The 15,376-nt window shown below is 45.3% G+C and overlaps 1 protein-coding gene across 1 annotated transcript in view; it reads right to left on the bottom strand.

Moving 5' to 3' along the window:
• Positions 1–552: 552 nt before the first annotated feature.
• The window catches only part of GRXCR1 (glutaredoxin, cysteine rich 1), a 73,180-nt gene continuing 58,356 nt past the window's right edge, over positions 553–15,376 (bottom strand). The window contains exons 4-5 of the mRNA XM_015413736.1: positions 4,087–4,152; positions 553–732 (exon numbers count right to left, since the gene is read on the bottom strand). Of these exons, the coding sequence (XP_015269222.1) occupies positions 553–732; positions 4,087–4,152 (246 nt within the window). The remainder of the gene's footprint in view (positions 733–4,086; positions 4,153–15,376) is intronic.

The raw sequence follows: 15,376 nt of genomic DNA, 5'->3' as shown, positions 1-15,376 counted from the left end.
GCTTGGCAGTGGAGCTGCAAGGCCGCCACTGGCGGCCGGGACCATTGGGGGCGGGGTGTTTGACCTTATGACACACTTCCGGTGATGTCAGGGGGCGTGGCCTTATGACACACTTCCGGTGATGTCAGGGGGTGTGGCATATGCTAATGAGTTATGCTAATGAGTTCCCCTAGCTCTTTTTCTACGAAATGACCCCTGTCTGAACCATATCCCACCTTGAGTACAATTTGTCAGCAAGTCTTGAATTTCTAGAACTGCCTTCAGATGTTCTTTGATCCTGGTTATAATATCATGGCAGCTTGTCCAAAGTTCTAGTTATCAGACTTGGGACTTTCTAGGCATTGCTTATGTTGGCTTCTTATATGCCAGGTTGTGGGATCTCATTGTGTGGATGCAAATGACTCTAGCCAGCATGCTTTTTTCTTTTTCTTTACAAATGAACTTTATTGATTGAATGAAAACATGATGGTTTTGCTCAATATAAAAGAGTATAACAAACTGCTGCGTTGACATAATAAAATGAGGTTGTCACATGTACCAAGGCCACCATCTTTAGCTCAGGCAGCTCTTGCAGCGTTGCAACCCATTCTCATTGCAAGCGGTGCACTTGAGGGCCTTGAATGAGTCTGTAAAACAGTTCCGAAAGACGGACATCTTGCTCCCATGGCACGCTGAGCACGGAATAAAACCAAAGCCCCCGCAGGAGAGGCATGCATGGGGGTGCTGAACTCTCTGCAAAAGATAGAGAGAGAGAGAGAGAGAGAGAAAACCACTACTCATTATTTGCAATACAATCTGGATTGTGAACAGGGCTGCCAGCTGGAGATCTCCTGGGATTGCAATTGATCTCTAGGTGATAGAGATCGGCTGCTGTGGAAGAAATGGCTGTTTTGGAGGGGGACTCTGTGCCATTATGCTCTGCTGAGGCCCCTCCCCTCCCCAAACCCTGCCTTCCTCAGGTTACATTCCCCAAAATCTCCAGGTAGTTCCCAACCCGTAGTTGGCAACCCTAATTGTGAATCAGGCCATGAAGGTCAATCCTTATTCGGTGAACCTTTGGCTCTTGTAGTGTCCCTAAATTCTATTTTCCCTGTCATTTTTGGCCATTAATAGCATCATCCCATCGCTAGCCAGTTTTGTTACTGACATAGCCTACGTAACAAAAGCTGTACTCATTTTCCATCAGTCTACCTAGAGTCACCAAACTCAACACTGGCATTTTGATTAAAGTGGAATTGACAATGAATGTGCATGGGGGGGGGGGGAGAGTGACAGTTAACGAGCAACATCCAAAACCTCTTGACAGAAGCAAAACAGTTTCAAATACAGATACTAGGAATTTTTTGCAGCCCCACCATTATGAGTTCATCCCCCTCCATCAGATTTCCCCCCCCCCTCTATTGTGCAAACAGAAGCTGTGAATCTTCATCTTTATGTAATTTTCATTTTCCTTCTGGAAATATCTCATCCAGATTCCATGCATTGCTACCAAACGGATGTGCCAGAAGGCCTAAGCTGATCGTGTTTCCTTTATGGTCTCATTAGACTTCCAAGGAACCTAATTTAGAAATAGGAGATCTGCTTGATTTGATCTCCTTTTAATCGGGAGGCTGATGTTTAAAAATGCATTACTTATCAAAATAAATTCAGAATTGCTTAAAGTATGGCATCAAAAGATTGTACAACCGATGTGATCCTCGGCCCTCCTACTTCTTCAGTCCTCTCTAAGGACTCATTTGCCTTGGAATCACACCGGAGTGGAATCGATACCACACAGAGAAATTAAATCAACATTCTTACTTTGTTTCTTTTTGTTTGTTCTATATAAGACACCATAATTTGTCATAAAATAACAAAAAGCCCTTTGAGGAGAACAACAGTAGTGCATATCCAGCAGTTCTGTCGGAAAAATGAAATCTATGAAAAGAGTCCGCATGAAAACAGAGGAGGAGAGAACAGATAAAAGTTTTAAAATATCTCAACATTTGAAGGCAAGAAACAATAACGCATATCAAATGTGCTGAATCGAAGAGGAGCTGGCAAAGAATAAAAAGGGACAGAGAAGCACGAGAAAAACAAGAATTTGTTTTTAAAAGGTCATCTGCCTTCCAGATATTCTAACTGGCTATAAAGGGATATGCTTCAGTCTAGTAGATGTCCCTTAAAGTGGGTGTCTCGTCTCCTTAGCCTCCAAGTCTTATTTATTTATTTGCTGTCAAATCGCAGCTGACTTATGGCGACCCTGTGGGGTTTTTCAAGACAAGAGACATTTAGGAGTGATCTGCCATTGTCTCCTTCTGTGTCACAACCCTGGTATTCCTTAGTGGTCTCCCTTTCCAATACAGACCAGGGCTGACCCTGCTTAGCTTCCGAGATCTGAAGAGATCTGGCTGCCCTGGGCCATCCAGGTCAGGCCGGCTCCAATATAGGTGAGGGCAATTTTCTTACTCATGTTGGTGGTCCCTGGCCCTAAGGATATCTGGCTGTCCTCGACCAGGGCTAGAGTCTTTTTAGCCCTGGGCCCAACCTGGTGGAACTCTCTGCTGAAAACCACCAGGGCCCTGCGGGACCTTACGCAATTCCGCAGGGCCCGCAAGGCAGACACGTTCCACCAGGCTTCTGGTTGAGGACGGCGACAGCTTTCATCTTGGCTGGCACCCGCCTCTGTTTTCCCTTAGGGTTGCCAAGTCAAATTTTCTTACCGGCGGGGGAGCCTCGCCGTGCTCCGGGAGCCGTTCTTCGATGTGCGCGCGCGCCGCCAGCACGTCACCGAAAGTGACGCGCGACGTCGATCACGTTGAACCCGTGACCCAGATCGTCGGAGGGAAAACCATAGAGTTTTCCCTCCAACGATCGGGGCCACATCCCCAACGTGATTGACGTGGTTGCGTCACCTCCAGTGACACAGCCACGCTGCGCTTCGGGGGGCGGAGTTCCCCCCGGGGCCCGATTTCCACCACGCCTCTGAAGCGGGGGTTTACCCACCCCCACTTGGCAGCCCTAGTTTTCCCTGCTCCTTTCGACCTCTTCCCCCCTGCCTGCGACACGGCCAGTTGTCTGTAATATGGGAACAATTAATTAATAAGTGTCAGTATTCGCCATCTGTTTTTTTAAAAAATGTATTCTATGATTTATTGTTTTTATCTGGTCAGTGTTTTTAACATTATTGTACATTGCCCAGAGCCCTGCGGTAGCAGGGATGGGGTGGTTCATAAATTAAATAAATAAATAAATAAATAATGGCACTTGGGGGGGGAACTGCCGTATCCCCTGGACACTTGGCTTAGGATGGGACTCATGCTGAAGTGACATGTCATCCTACATGTGTGGCTCCTGCTACAATGGCAGAGTTGAGGGGGGAAAGATCCCCTTCTGCCCTCCTCATTGGCTCCTACAAGAACGCCTGTTTACGAAGAAAACACAAAGTAAGCAACCCGATGTTTTCCTCATAACACGAAGCCTGGCACTTGCTGGTGACACAGTTAGGCACATGGTTGGAGACTTTTATGTTGCTGTCTTCTTGTAAAGGAAACTGAGTACAACTATAAGTGTACCACAAAGCTATGTACAATATGTACCCAAAACTATCAACATACACTCTCACCAACATGCAAAAAGAAAGCACACAGCATTTACTTTGTGTAAGCCTTATTCTTATCAACTGCAGTCCAACGTTCCCTCTAAGCTGTGGAGTCTTGTGAGCTAAAATTCTATTTTGTGAGCTACCACCATTGAAGTTGTGAGTGAGCGATTTGGCTACTGCATAAATTAGTTTGCTCTGGAGCCATCCTTCCTGAGCGAAGACAAAAATGTGTGAGCCAGAAGCTAGAAAACTGTGAGCTAGCTCACACTAACTCAGCTTAGAGGGAACACTGCTGCAGACCTTTATCAACCCAAATGTTAAAGACAGTCACTCAAAACATTTGAATTACCAGGTTTTTCAAGGAACTGCTTTACTTTTTTCATGTGTTTATGTCAATGTGATGCACCATGGGAGGTTCTGGCAAAGAAACTTGAGTGACTTATGTGTGGGAAGACGAGATTTTAATGTGTAGTGTACTATAAACTCTGTAAAAACACAATTACCTCAATTTTGGTTAAGAGATCCTGCAGTTCCCCCGATTCATTCATTGACAAAATTTTCTCAGCACCCTGTGAGAAAGCACATAAAATCTGTTATTTTAATGTTGAGAGGTTTGAGTCTGAAAAGGTAACTGAGAAATGAAACCATAAAACTGTTTCCTCCAAATGAAATTTGTCAAAGCATAATCATGCTTCACATGAACACACATGAACACATGGGGCTGCCTTATACTGTGTGGCCTCTGGTACTTTCTTTGGTTTTCTACTGAATCAGACCATTGGTCCATCAAGATCAATATTGTCAATACTGTCTACTCAGACTGACAGCAGCTCTCTAAGGTCTCCGGTAGAGGTCCTTCACATCACCTACTACTTGATCCTTTTAGCTGGAGATGCCAGAGATTCAACCTGGGACCTTCTGTGTGCCAAGCATATGCTGTGCCACTTATTTATTTAAAGCACCCATGTCCTGGACTCTCCACCAAAGTGCCTGAGACAGCTCATTAATCACACTAAAAACAGAGCATGTAGTACCCATAAAAGCAGCTCAGTGAAAACAGGGCAATAAAATGACTCCAATGCAATCAAGGAACCAATTAAAAGCTTGGAACAATGAAAAAGTCTTCACCTTGCCCCTACAGACAGTAAATTCAACACCAGCTGAACCTCAGCAGGGAGGAAACTCCAAAATGTGGGCACCACAACAGAAAAGACCCAACCCTTACATTCCCCCACTGCACCTCTGACCATTGAAGTACACAGAGCCGTGAAAGCCCTGATTGGGTGGATCGGGTTAGAACGGATAAAAGGAAGTACTTCTTCACCCAAAGAGTGATTAACACATGGAATTCACTGCCACAGGGAGTGGTGGCGGCTACAAGCATGGACAGCTTCAAAAGGGAATTAGATAAGCATATGGAGCAGAGGTCCATCAGTGGCTATTAGCCACAAGGTATAGATAGGGGCTCTGGGGCAAGGGATGCTCTGTCATCTTGGTGCTTGGGGGGGGGGGTCAACAGTGGGAGGGCTTCTAATGTCCTGGCCCCACTGGTGGACCTCCTGATGGCACTGGTATTTCTGGCCACTGTGTGATACAGAGTGTTGGACTGGATGGGCCTTTGGCCTGATCCAACATTGGCATCTCTTATGTTCTTATGTTCTTAATGGCAGCATTAAAATGTTTTTAAAAATAAATGTGTTCGATGATGATCTCAACTGAAGGGCACGTCAGACAGGAGAAGATGATCAGGAGAAGAAGGTCTCCTGGTCCAGGGCTGTGTAGGACTCTGTGAGTAATAACCTGAACTTTGAATTGTGCCCAGTAGCAAAAGAGGAGCCAGTCTTTTGGAACCTGAGAAATACAATCCCATGATCATAAACCTGCTAGTAGCCTAATCACTGCATTCTGGATCTGCTGAAGCTTGCAAACAGTATTCAAGGGCAGCCCCACACAGAATGCATTACAGTAGACCAGTTTATATGTAACCAGCGCAAGGATAACTGGGGTCAGATCATGGGAAAGGGCCACAGTTAACAGATGAAGCAGCTAAAAGGTGTTATGTACTCCGGAGGACATTGCCCAAGATTTACCTGTTCAGTAGATTACATACAGTGTGTTGCACGAACACTGAGACTTTTGCTCCTCTTTTTAAAGTACATACTTTTTTTAAAAAAAAGGGGGGGGAGGCATCTTGTTAATATGTCTGGGAGGCAATTTGTTAAATATATAGTGCATCAGAGAATGTAACTAAAGGAGCATGAGAAAAACAGCAATTATTTCAGTATTTCCAGCACTGAATGCATATAGAGTATGTTGAGAATGTGATAGCCTGGGAACAAATGTGATAAAAAATACTATAGCAATGCCAAGAAAAATCAAAAATCAATGGAGAATAATAAAATTATTTAGGTTGAGTACATTGGACCTTGGGGAATTTCTGAGTGCTAAAGCAAGACAGTAATGAAGAAGCGCTCCATTTTTCTTCTTGAAAGTACATGGAGTTACTGTAAAGAAAATGAAACTGCCAGAGAAGATATAAAACACCTTCTGCTAATCAGAGAGGACTCTTTTGAAGACTGAAGCCGCACTACCCATTTTGTTTTGTTTTTAAAATTTAATATGCATCTCACACTGAGGGTTTGCAAATGATTCTGTTAGCACCGAGCCAAACTCTTCTTTGGGGGCACTGTTCCTACAATCTGCGTGAAAAGATTCATGTAGGCAGTAACAATGACTGCATACTTTCAGTGGTAGCATCTGGTCACTAAACTGGCTACTGGCACTATGGCATCATTGTCTTCACTGCAGGATCCCTGACTAGATGAGATCCACTACTCCAGAAAGAAGCAAGAACCAGCGGTTGAGGCAGAAATGGTACTCAAGAAATAGCACCCATGGAAACAGTGAAACCGGTCAGGATTTTTGTTTTTAAAAAATGAATACGACCGCAGCTGGATTTAAGGATCTGCGGACTGGGTAGTAATCCCATATGGGTGTTAAAAGAGGCATAGCATATCTCTCACCCTTTCCAAAAGTATGCACCAGGAAACATATATAACATATCAGCCGTAAGTACAAAGAAGACACCCTTTCTAAATTCACTTCTCTTTAAGTCATGTTATGGTGATGTTGTAGTATGGATGCCAGACCACCCAGTGCGGGCGGGGGTCCCCCACTCCTCTCTGGCCCCCATTACCCCCCAACAGGCAAGAAACCAAAAATAAATGTCACATGCCTACATGTCCCAGAAGAAGCTAATTCTACCATAGAGTTTTGCCCCAAAACCACAGCGTCTCTCCCTGACGTCCCTATGTCACTTCCAGGTCATGTAGGCACATTGTGTGTATTTTCAGCATTCCTCCCCACTTCTGGTAAGTTTACCCCCCTCCCATCCCCCGCCAGCCAGTCCAAGGGACTTGGTGACCCTCAATGCAATGCACTGCCATATATGGAACATGGATCAGTAACAGTCCACTGCAAGGAGACATAGGGAGTGATTTCCCACAAGCGCTGCTCCGCGCTCACTCTTCTCTTTGGCCCGATGGTACATGTCAATTTCACACAAGCTGGTGCGTGGCCGCATTTTGCCCCGCAGCTTTGTGCGATTTGCCCCGTGTCTACTCAATCCTGTTTTTTGAAGATTGAGTAGATGCGGGGAAAATCGCACAAAGCTGCGGGGCAAAATGTGGCCGCACAGCAGCTTGTGTGAAATTGACACGTACCATCGAGGCAAAAGGGAGGAGTGAGCACGGCGCTTTTTGGAAATCACCCATACTGTTTTCCCAGGTCTTTGATAATCAGGAAGGTAACACCTGCTTCAGGATCCTGTTCTTTCCTGGATCTTTCCCCCTAAGGGCATCCTAACCCAAATGGGGCCTACCATACAATGAAAATCAGTGTTGTGCATAACAGCAGCATTCAGGATAAGTTGTTTCTCATGTAGTATATAATGTATATAATGTACAGGGTCTACAGGTGTCAAAAGTATGTTTAGCCCTATTTAGTAATTTTACGGTGCTATCCTAAACATAGATACACCCATCTAAGCCCATTGACGTCAACAGGCTTGAAAAGGAAGAAATTTGTTTAGGATTGTATTGTTAAAAATATTTTGTCATGGTAATTACTATTTCGTACAATTGTACATTTCTCCATAAACAATAGAAAGAAAAGAAACCCCATGAAGAGCATTTTAGCAACTTATCAGGACTGAAACATCGCTTGTATTTAAAGACCTCCTCCGACATCTCCAGTTTTGGTCTTCCTGCCCCCCCCTTCCATTTTCTTGTTATGCAACGATCTCTCAATCAATAAAATTCACCAAGTATATCTAAGTGTCTTGCTCACTGTACCCATTGTTCTCTCTTTATGGCTCAAGGAGGCAGGAAAGCATGTCACGGTCCAAAAATCTGGCATCCCTGCTCTGTCCGTGGAGACTTTTGTTGCAGGAGTTTTGTACTCAGTTGTGGACATCCCCTACACCAGCAGCCACCCTTGTTGTTAAGGTGGGATGTGTCTTCTTCCCCTCAGTGGCAGAATCCAGATTCTACTGTTTTGGAAAGGCTTGACTTGGCACTTCTTATTGATCTTGATCCCAGAGGTCATTGGGTATTTCTGAAAGGCCTTAAAAAGGATATTTCTGTTTGCATAAATGTACAGATTGAGAGCCAGTTTGGTGTCGTGGTTAAGTGCGCGGACTCTAATCTGGGGGAAACTGGGTTTGATTCCCCACTCCTCCACTCGCAGCTGCTGGATGGCCTTGGCCATAGTTCTGTCAGAGCTGTTCTTGAAAAAGAGCAGTTTCTGTCAAGAGGTCTCTCAGCCCCACCTACCTCACAGGGTGTCTGTTGTGGGGAGGGGAAGGGAAAGGAGTTTGTAAGCCGCTCTGAGACACCTTTGGGTAGTGAAGGGCAGGGTATGAATCCAATCTCTTCTTCTTCTTCAGATATCCCCCCCCAAAAAAACCCTTTCAGTGGCTTGGCTATCTGACAAAAGTTTCCACTGCCCCAAGTATCTCAGTTAGCAGAGCACGACTTCTCTACTTCTTTCTCTTGCTGCAGCCCGTAACATCCCCCCCCCCCAAATGCTGCTCATGAGGGGTAGGAATAGACTCTGAGGCTGACAACGGGAGTCTTAACGCTTGAAAGCTAGTACCCCGAAAATAGGAGCAGTCTGTGCGGGGGAATCTGAGGCTGACATTGGGAGTCTTAACCTGACTACGGTGGGGCTATTGGGGGCGCGCTATTGGGGGCTCCTCCCCCTTCCTTAAATGGCCTCGGTTCCTCAAGGGCCCCTCCGCTTCTTCTCACAAGCATTTAAAGGGATCCTCACGAAATAAAACGTGAGTTTATAAAGTACGGCTACCATTATTTGTCATAATGAAGGGGGGGCGGCGTGTGCCCCTCCCCCTCCCTCCTGCAAGGGCCCTCCGGTTGGTCGTCGGTTCAGGTGCTCCCCGCTGATCAGCTTAAGGGCCCTTTAAATCTTGCAGGAGGGGAGAGAGAGGGGGGTGCATGCCACCTCCTCTTCATTACGGCAGATAATGGCAGCCCCATGGGGGGGGGGGAATTGCCCCACAAGCCACAGAATCCTGGCTACGGGCCTGGTCTGACTCTTAACCCTTGAAAGCTCATGCCCTGAAAATCTTGTTGGTCTCTGAGGTGCCACTGGACTCAGATCCAGGGGTGTTTCTGAAAATTTCCTCATCCAAAATTCTCCCTGAATCACCTGGCCTTCTTTCTGAAGGGAATCCAATGCATTCACAGTGTTGGTCCAAATTTTGTACAGAGCATTTGGGCATGTGGAGTCTGCAGCAGCTTTTAGTTCCTGTTCACTAGCATCTCCCCCCCATCCCCCCTGATCAAACTGCACTAACAGCAGTCTGGTTGTATATATGGTTCTATTAAGATTTGTAAGTGGTTGGTAGTTTTCCAATGCATAAGAGCACATGAAAGAGCCAGTTTGGTGCAGTGGTTAAGTGTGCAGACTCTAATCTAGGAGAACTGGGTTTGATTCCCCACTCCTCCACTTGCAGCTGCTGGATGACCTTGGACAAGCCATAGTTCTCTCAGAGCTGTTCTCTCAAGGGCAATCCTGGAAAGAGCTCTCTCAGCCCCACCTACCTCACAGGGTGTCTGTTGTGGGGAGGGGAAGGGTTTGTAAGCCTCTCTGAGACTCCGAGTGAAGGGTGGGGTATAAATCCAATCTCCTCTCTCTCCTCCTCTGTATATCTGTGCAACCCTGTGTAAAAAGAATCTTGATGCAAGCCAATTTACAACCACACCATAACTAGGTTTTTTGTATGGGGGGGGGGGGTAGAAGCGAATACCTACACAACAGATAGAAGGGAAGACATAAATGAACTGAAGGCACTGAAAGATGTGGCTTATTCTGCATATTTCATTTCCAGACATAAGTCACAGAAATTCTCCTTAGAAGAATTTAAAAATGTTGAGAAAAATCCTGGAATGACGGAATGGAATAGGAAAAATTCTGCTCTCACCTGAATCCTCTTCGTAAAATTTTGCAACTGGAAAAGTTTCATTATAAGCTTCATCATTATCCCAGCAGAGGGCATTATTCGTTTTCAGATACAGGGAAGTCTCTCAGTTAAATGTTACAGATGCTTGTAAATGCATACATGTGCAGAAAACAGAGTAGTGCCCAGGATCCTGTGTACTCTGGCTTGGATACAAACTCCAAATGGCTATCAACAATCACCTGACTGATCTTCTGAACCTTAAAGTGACTGACCTAAACACAATTTTCCTATTAGCAAAACATCCGTATAAATGCCTTTTTTGTGATGCAACTAGACATTTGAGATAAATTACAACCAATGCTTTTCCATCCCAGTTAAACTACTTTGGAGCTGCGGTGGCTCAAGTGGTTAAGACACTGAACTACAGGCTGTGGGAGGTCGGTAGTTCAGCAGTTCGAGACCCGAGTGTGCCGCATGACGGAGTGAGCTCCCGTCTCTAATTCCAGCTCCTGCCAACCTAGCAGTTCGAAAGCAAGTAGATAAATAGGTACCACTTTGGTGGGAAGGTAACAGCGTTCTGTGCGCCTTAGTGTTTAGTCATGCCGGCCACATGACCACAGAACCGTCTTTGGACAGCGCTGGCTCTTCGGCTTTGAAACAGAGATGAGCACCGCAACCCTAGAGTCAGATTCGACTGGCTTTCGAGCAAGGGAACCTTTACCTTTACCTTTTTAAACTACTTTGCAGCTTGAGGTCAATGCCCATATGATACAGATATCAGACCAACATCCCCTGGGCTCCCACTTTTGAACGTTCACATGGAGGCACAGTAGCCTGCAGAGACAGACTGGCCATTTAGCTCATGGGGAAAGTTCCCAGTGGGCTATTGCCCAGGGCGGGCCTTCACAACCAGCAACAGAGCCAAGCCCCAATACCTCTGCCAGCATCACAGGGGGTCACTTGGCTCAGATCTAGGCAGCAGCACCAGTAATATGTTCTGGTTCATCTATTGCCTGTTCCTGCACTGCTGCCAGTAGCACTGCAGTCTCAGCTGACCAGTCCCCGACCCCCACACTACCAGCTTGTACTGACTGCCCATAGGAGCTACTCAGCTTGGCGGGCTCCAAGGCCATTTTTACCTCCAGTACAAAAGCAGTGTACCACATTATCTTGTAGTGTTCATTTAGGGTTTTTTAAATTTATTTATGGCATTTGTATTGTGCCTTTCCAGGGAAGCAAAATACTAGAAAATAAAACAATGACATTTTTTTAAACTTATATTTTGATTTGTTTGTTTTATCTGATTACAATTTTTTTATGTAAGCCGCCCTTGAGCCTGCCTTGGTGGGAGGGTGGGGTATAAATCCAATGAATGAATGAATGAATGAATGAATGAATGAATGAATGAATGAATGAATGAGAAGTATAACAAATTAATAGCAGGCAGGGCTATTTTTGGGCAGGAACGCACAGGAACGGAGTTCTGGCTGGCTCCCAAGTTGGCCACGCCCAGCAGGAACTCATTAGCATAATAGGCCACACCTAACAGCAGAAACTCATTAGGATTGGCTACATTAGGGATGTGTGGCCTAACATGCAAAGGAGTTCCTGCTACAAAAAAAGCCCTGGGTTTTGACAACAAACAAGGTAAACAGAATAAGAAGCAAAAGGTGGGTGTGGCTGGATGACCACACTTCTGGTAACATGGGGGTGCATCGTAATGTGCTAATGAGCTAAGCTGGCAGGGGCGCAGCCTAATATGCTAATGAGTTTCTGGTGTTGGGTGTGGCCTATTATGCTAATGAGTTCCTGCTGGGCTTTTTCTACAAAAAGAGCCCTGATAGCAGGTAACAATAAACAATATAAAAAATACACTGCAGCAGAATAAAATAGAGTGTAAGAACTGATCTTACAGTTTTTTTTATGGCAGTAAGTAAAAGGAAGACAATATATGAAAGAAAATGAGGGGGGAAACAGAATAACTCAAACATGAGCAGAAACTAGATAAATGACATCAACTCATCTGGCATCAAAACAATGCCGCTGTCAAGGGAATCTCCTGAGAAAGGCTATTCCACAGTCTTGATGTCACCAAGAAGAGACCCTACCTGAAGTTGCCAGAGAGCTATCATGGGGCTCAGACAAAGATTCCCATGTGCCTCTCTTCTCGTGCATTTGCCCCCACCCAGTCACTTTCAGAAGAACACACAAGGGGCAATTTCGCACTAGAGCTGCCTCGCGGCACAGCCGCCATTTGCCCCGACATTATTTGCCAATTTCACACCCGAGGCTGTGGGGCCGCATTTGACCCGTGGCTTCGCCCGATTTCCTCCGCAGTTTCGTGATCATCAAAAACCAGGATCACGAAACTGCGAAGGAAATCGGGCGAAGCCGCGAGTCAAAATGCAGCCCCGCAGCTTCGGGTGTGAAACTGACATATTTGTGTCGGGGCAAACGGCGGCTGCGCCGCGAGGCAGCTCTAGTGCGAAATCGCCCAAGATGTTTTGTCAAAACAAGTATTCTGCTACTATCTCCAGTGGCACCTTGCCCAGCTCCTGTGGCTGCCAGAGCAATCCCCTCCCCCGGAATTTGTACCCCTTGCTCTCCCCCCACACCCGCAAAGCCCTACAAATCAATATCCATATTTCAGCTTTGTCCTCATTTGGTGGAGGCATCCGGAACACGACCTCCATCAAGGTTGCCGACATGTAGGTGGGGCCTGGTGATCTCCTGGAATTACAACTGATCTCTGGATTACGGAGATCAGTTCCCATGGAGAAAATGGCTTGAGAGAGAGAGAGAGAGAGAGAGAGAGGACTGTATGGCCTTATATCCTATATTAGTAACAACAATGGGGGAAAGCTGTGCAGCAGGACACAATAGAACTAGTAACAAGTGTTAATATATCGGACATACACAATGTGTGCAGTACATGAATATAATACTTGCACAATAAAGCACAATGATCCTAAATATGAATCTTCTGATACACGATGAAATATTCCATGAAGTGTTATTTCCAAAGTAGTTCTTTCCAATGAAGAATCCAAATATTGAAGACTTCGTTTAATCTTCCTCAAGAAAATCACTATTCTAAGTATTTCAAAGGCATCAGGTTCCAGAAAACTGTATAGCTTCAGACTACTAATGTAGAAGGGACTGCCTATTGTAAATATTTCAAAGGCAGATGTTTCCAGAAAACCGTGTAGCTTCAGACGGCTGATATAGAAGGAACCTCCCAGGGTATTCGAAGAGGTTTGCAGTGACAATTTTATTCTATTAATACCTTTTAGAAGCTACTCTGTATTAATGCTGAGGGAGTTCTAGGGGATTTCACATCCTCTGCAAAAGCTGCTGTCCCCAGGCAGTGCCCTCAAAATCTCAGCATTTGCCAAGGTGGTGCCGTCAGCCACATCATAAATCATCACAGGAAACATCTCTCAAAAATTCTGAGATTAAAGTGGAATCTCTGGATATTTTTCATCAACATTCTGCTATCCAGACTGGAAAGTGCTTCAAAAAGACTACATTACTCTGTCTTGTATCTGGCCCACTGTACTCCCAGAAAAAGATGGAATCCACTTAGTGACAAAAGGATGAAAGCAGAATCAGAGTACTGAACCTCCTTTCATCTGGCCAGGCCAAAAAGCTGGGGATTACGTCAGGCACAGAACCATCCTTTCATTCCTTATTTGTTATGATCATAGATCAGCCAAGAGTGACACACAGAGGGCGTGATCAACACATACATGCATGTCAGCTTTCAACTAAACAGAGAGAATAGGTATGTCTGCTGGACTACATCAATGCTCACAAAAATGTTTATAATTTTTTTTCAAAAATGTGCAAATGATGTGCTTAGATTGCTCCTGTCAGATTTTGCATCATAGTTGTGGTGGGGAGACACAAAGTGTTCCTATATCTTTCCCACTGAGGAAGCTTGCATGCTCTATTTTAAATTATTGCACATGAAGCACAAAAGCAGAAACTGTCACTAAGGTTGCAACCTTTGTAGCATGCAAACACACTCCTAGTCCCTGGGGAGTCTTCAGTAGAAGCCTATTCTACAACAGAGGCATCGCCAGTCGCGGCTTCTCCACACATCCATACAGTAAAAGACTTTACACATGACCAATTATGGCCACTCCTGCCAACCTAGCAGTTCGAAAGCAAGAAATTGCAAGTAGATAAATAGGTACCACTTCGGTGGGAAGGTAACAGCATTCCGTGCGCCTTGGTGTTTAGTCATGCCGGCCACATGACCACGGAAATGTCTTCGGACAGCACTGGCTCTTTGGCTTGGAAACGGAGATGAGCACCGCAACCCTAGAGTCGGATTCGACTGGCTTTCGAGCAAGGGAACCCTTAATTATGACCATGCATGCATTTCCCTCTATACTTAAGTACCCCAGTACGGATAAAATATCACCTGTGATGCATCAGGGTTTGTGTACTGGGGAGACAGGAATGCTGACAAAATCTTTGAAAGTGATAAGAGAAATCCGGGTAGAGAAGCAAACAGATCTCGATTTCCAGGAGACAGCTCTGTTGAACTGCTAGATTTTCTATCCATAAGGCTCCATTATCTCTGCACTTAAATGTTTCTGATTTGTGCTTTTCGTGTCAAGTCTCCTTTCCAGCACGCAAACCTTTACAACCTTTATTTGTAGGAAATGGGTTTGTACATCATAACAAGACTGAGCGGTCACTGAAACGTGGCTTAAGAACCTCTCTGAATGTTGGCACCATAAATTCAGCTACCATCCTGCTCATAGCTCCGGGAAGATAATTCCCACCCCATCTTTCATATACAAGTCTGCCGTTGCACATAGCCTTTGCACCTCAACACTGTATGTGTGTTAAGTGTTGCCACATTGCTTCCAACTTACAGCAACCCTATGAATAAATGGCCTCCCAAAAAGTCCTATCGTTAACAGCCTTGCTCAGGTCTTACAAATTGAGGCCGGTGGCTTAATTAATGTCTCCTCCCACCGTGTCCATATAATATTTATTTGTTTGTTTGATTGATTGATTGACTGAGTTTTTAGGCTGCCCTTCCCTGCAAGGAGGGCTTAGGGCAGCTTACAACAGAAAGGAATGTACAGTAAATAACTAGGGGGGGGGAACTACAGTAAAATATACAATGTATATATCTCTCTCAAGGAGCTGCGGTGGCTCAAGTGGTTAAGACGCTGAACTGCAGGCTGTGGAAGGTCGGTAGTTCAGCAGTTCGAGACCCGGGTGTGCCGCATGACGGAGTGAGCTCCCGTCTCTAGTTCCAGCTCCTGCCAACCTAGCAGTTCGAAAGCAAG

Source organism: Gekko japonicus, unplaced genomic scaffold (genome assembly GCF_001447785.1).
Source record: "Gekko japonicus isolate JY-2015 unplaced genomic scaffold, Gekko_japonicus_V1.1 scaffold670, whole genome shotgun sequence".
NCBI lineage: Eukaryota > Metazoa > Chordata > Lepidosauria > Squamata > Gekkonidae > Gekko > Gekko japonicus.
The sequence above is the reverse complement of the archived record's forward strand: the minus strand, read 5'-3'. Positions and strand labels throughout refer to the sequence as shown.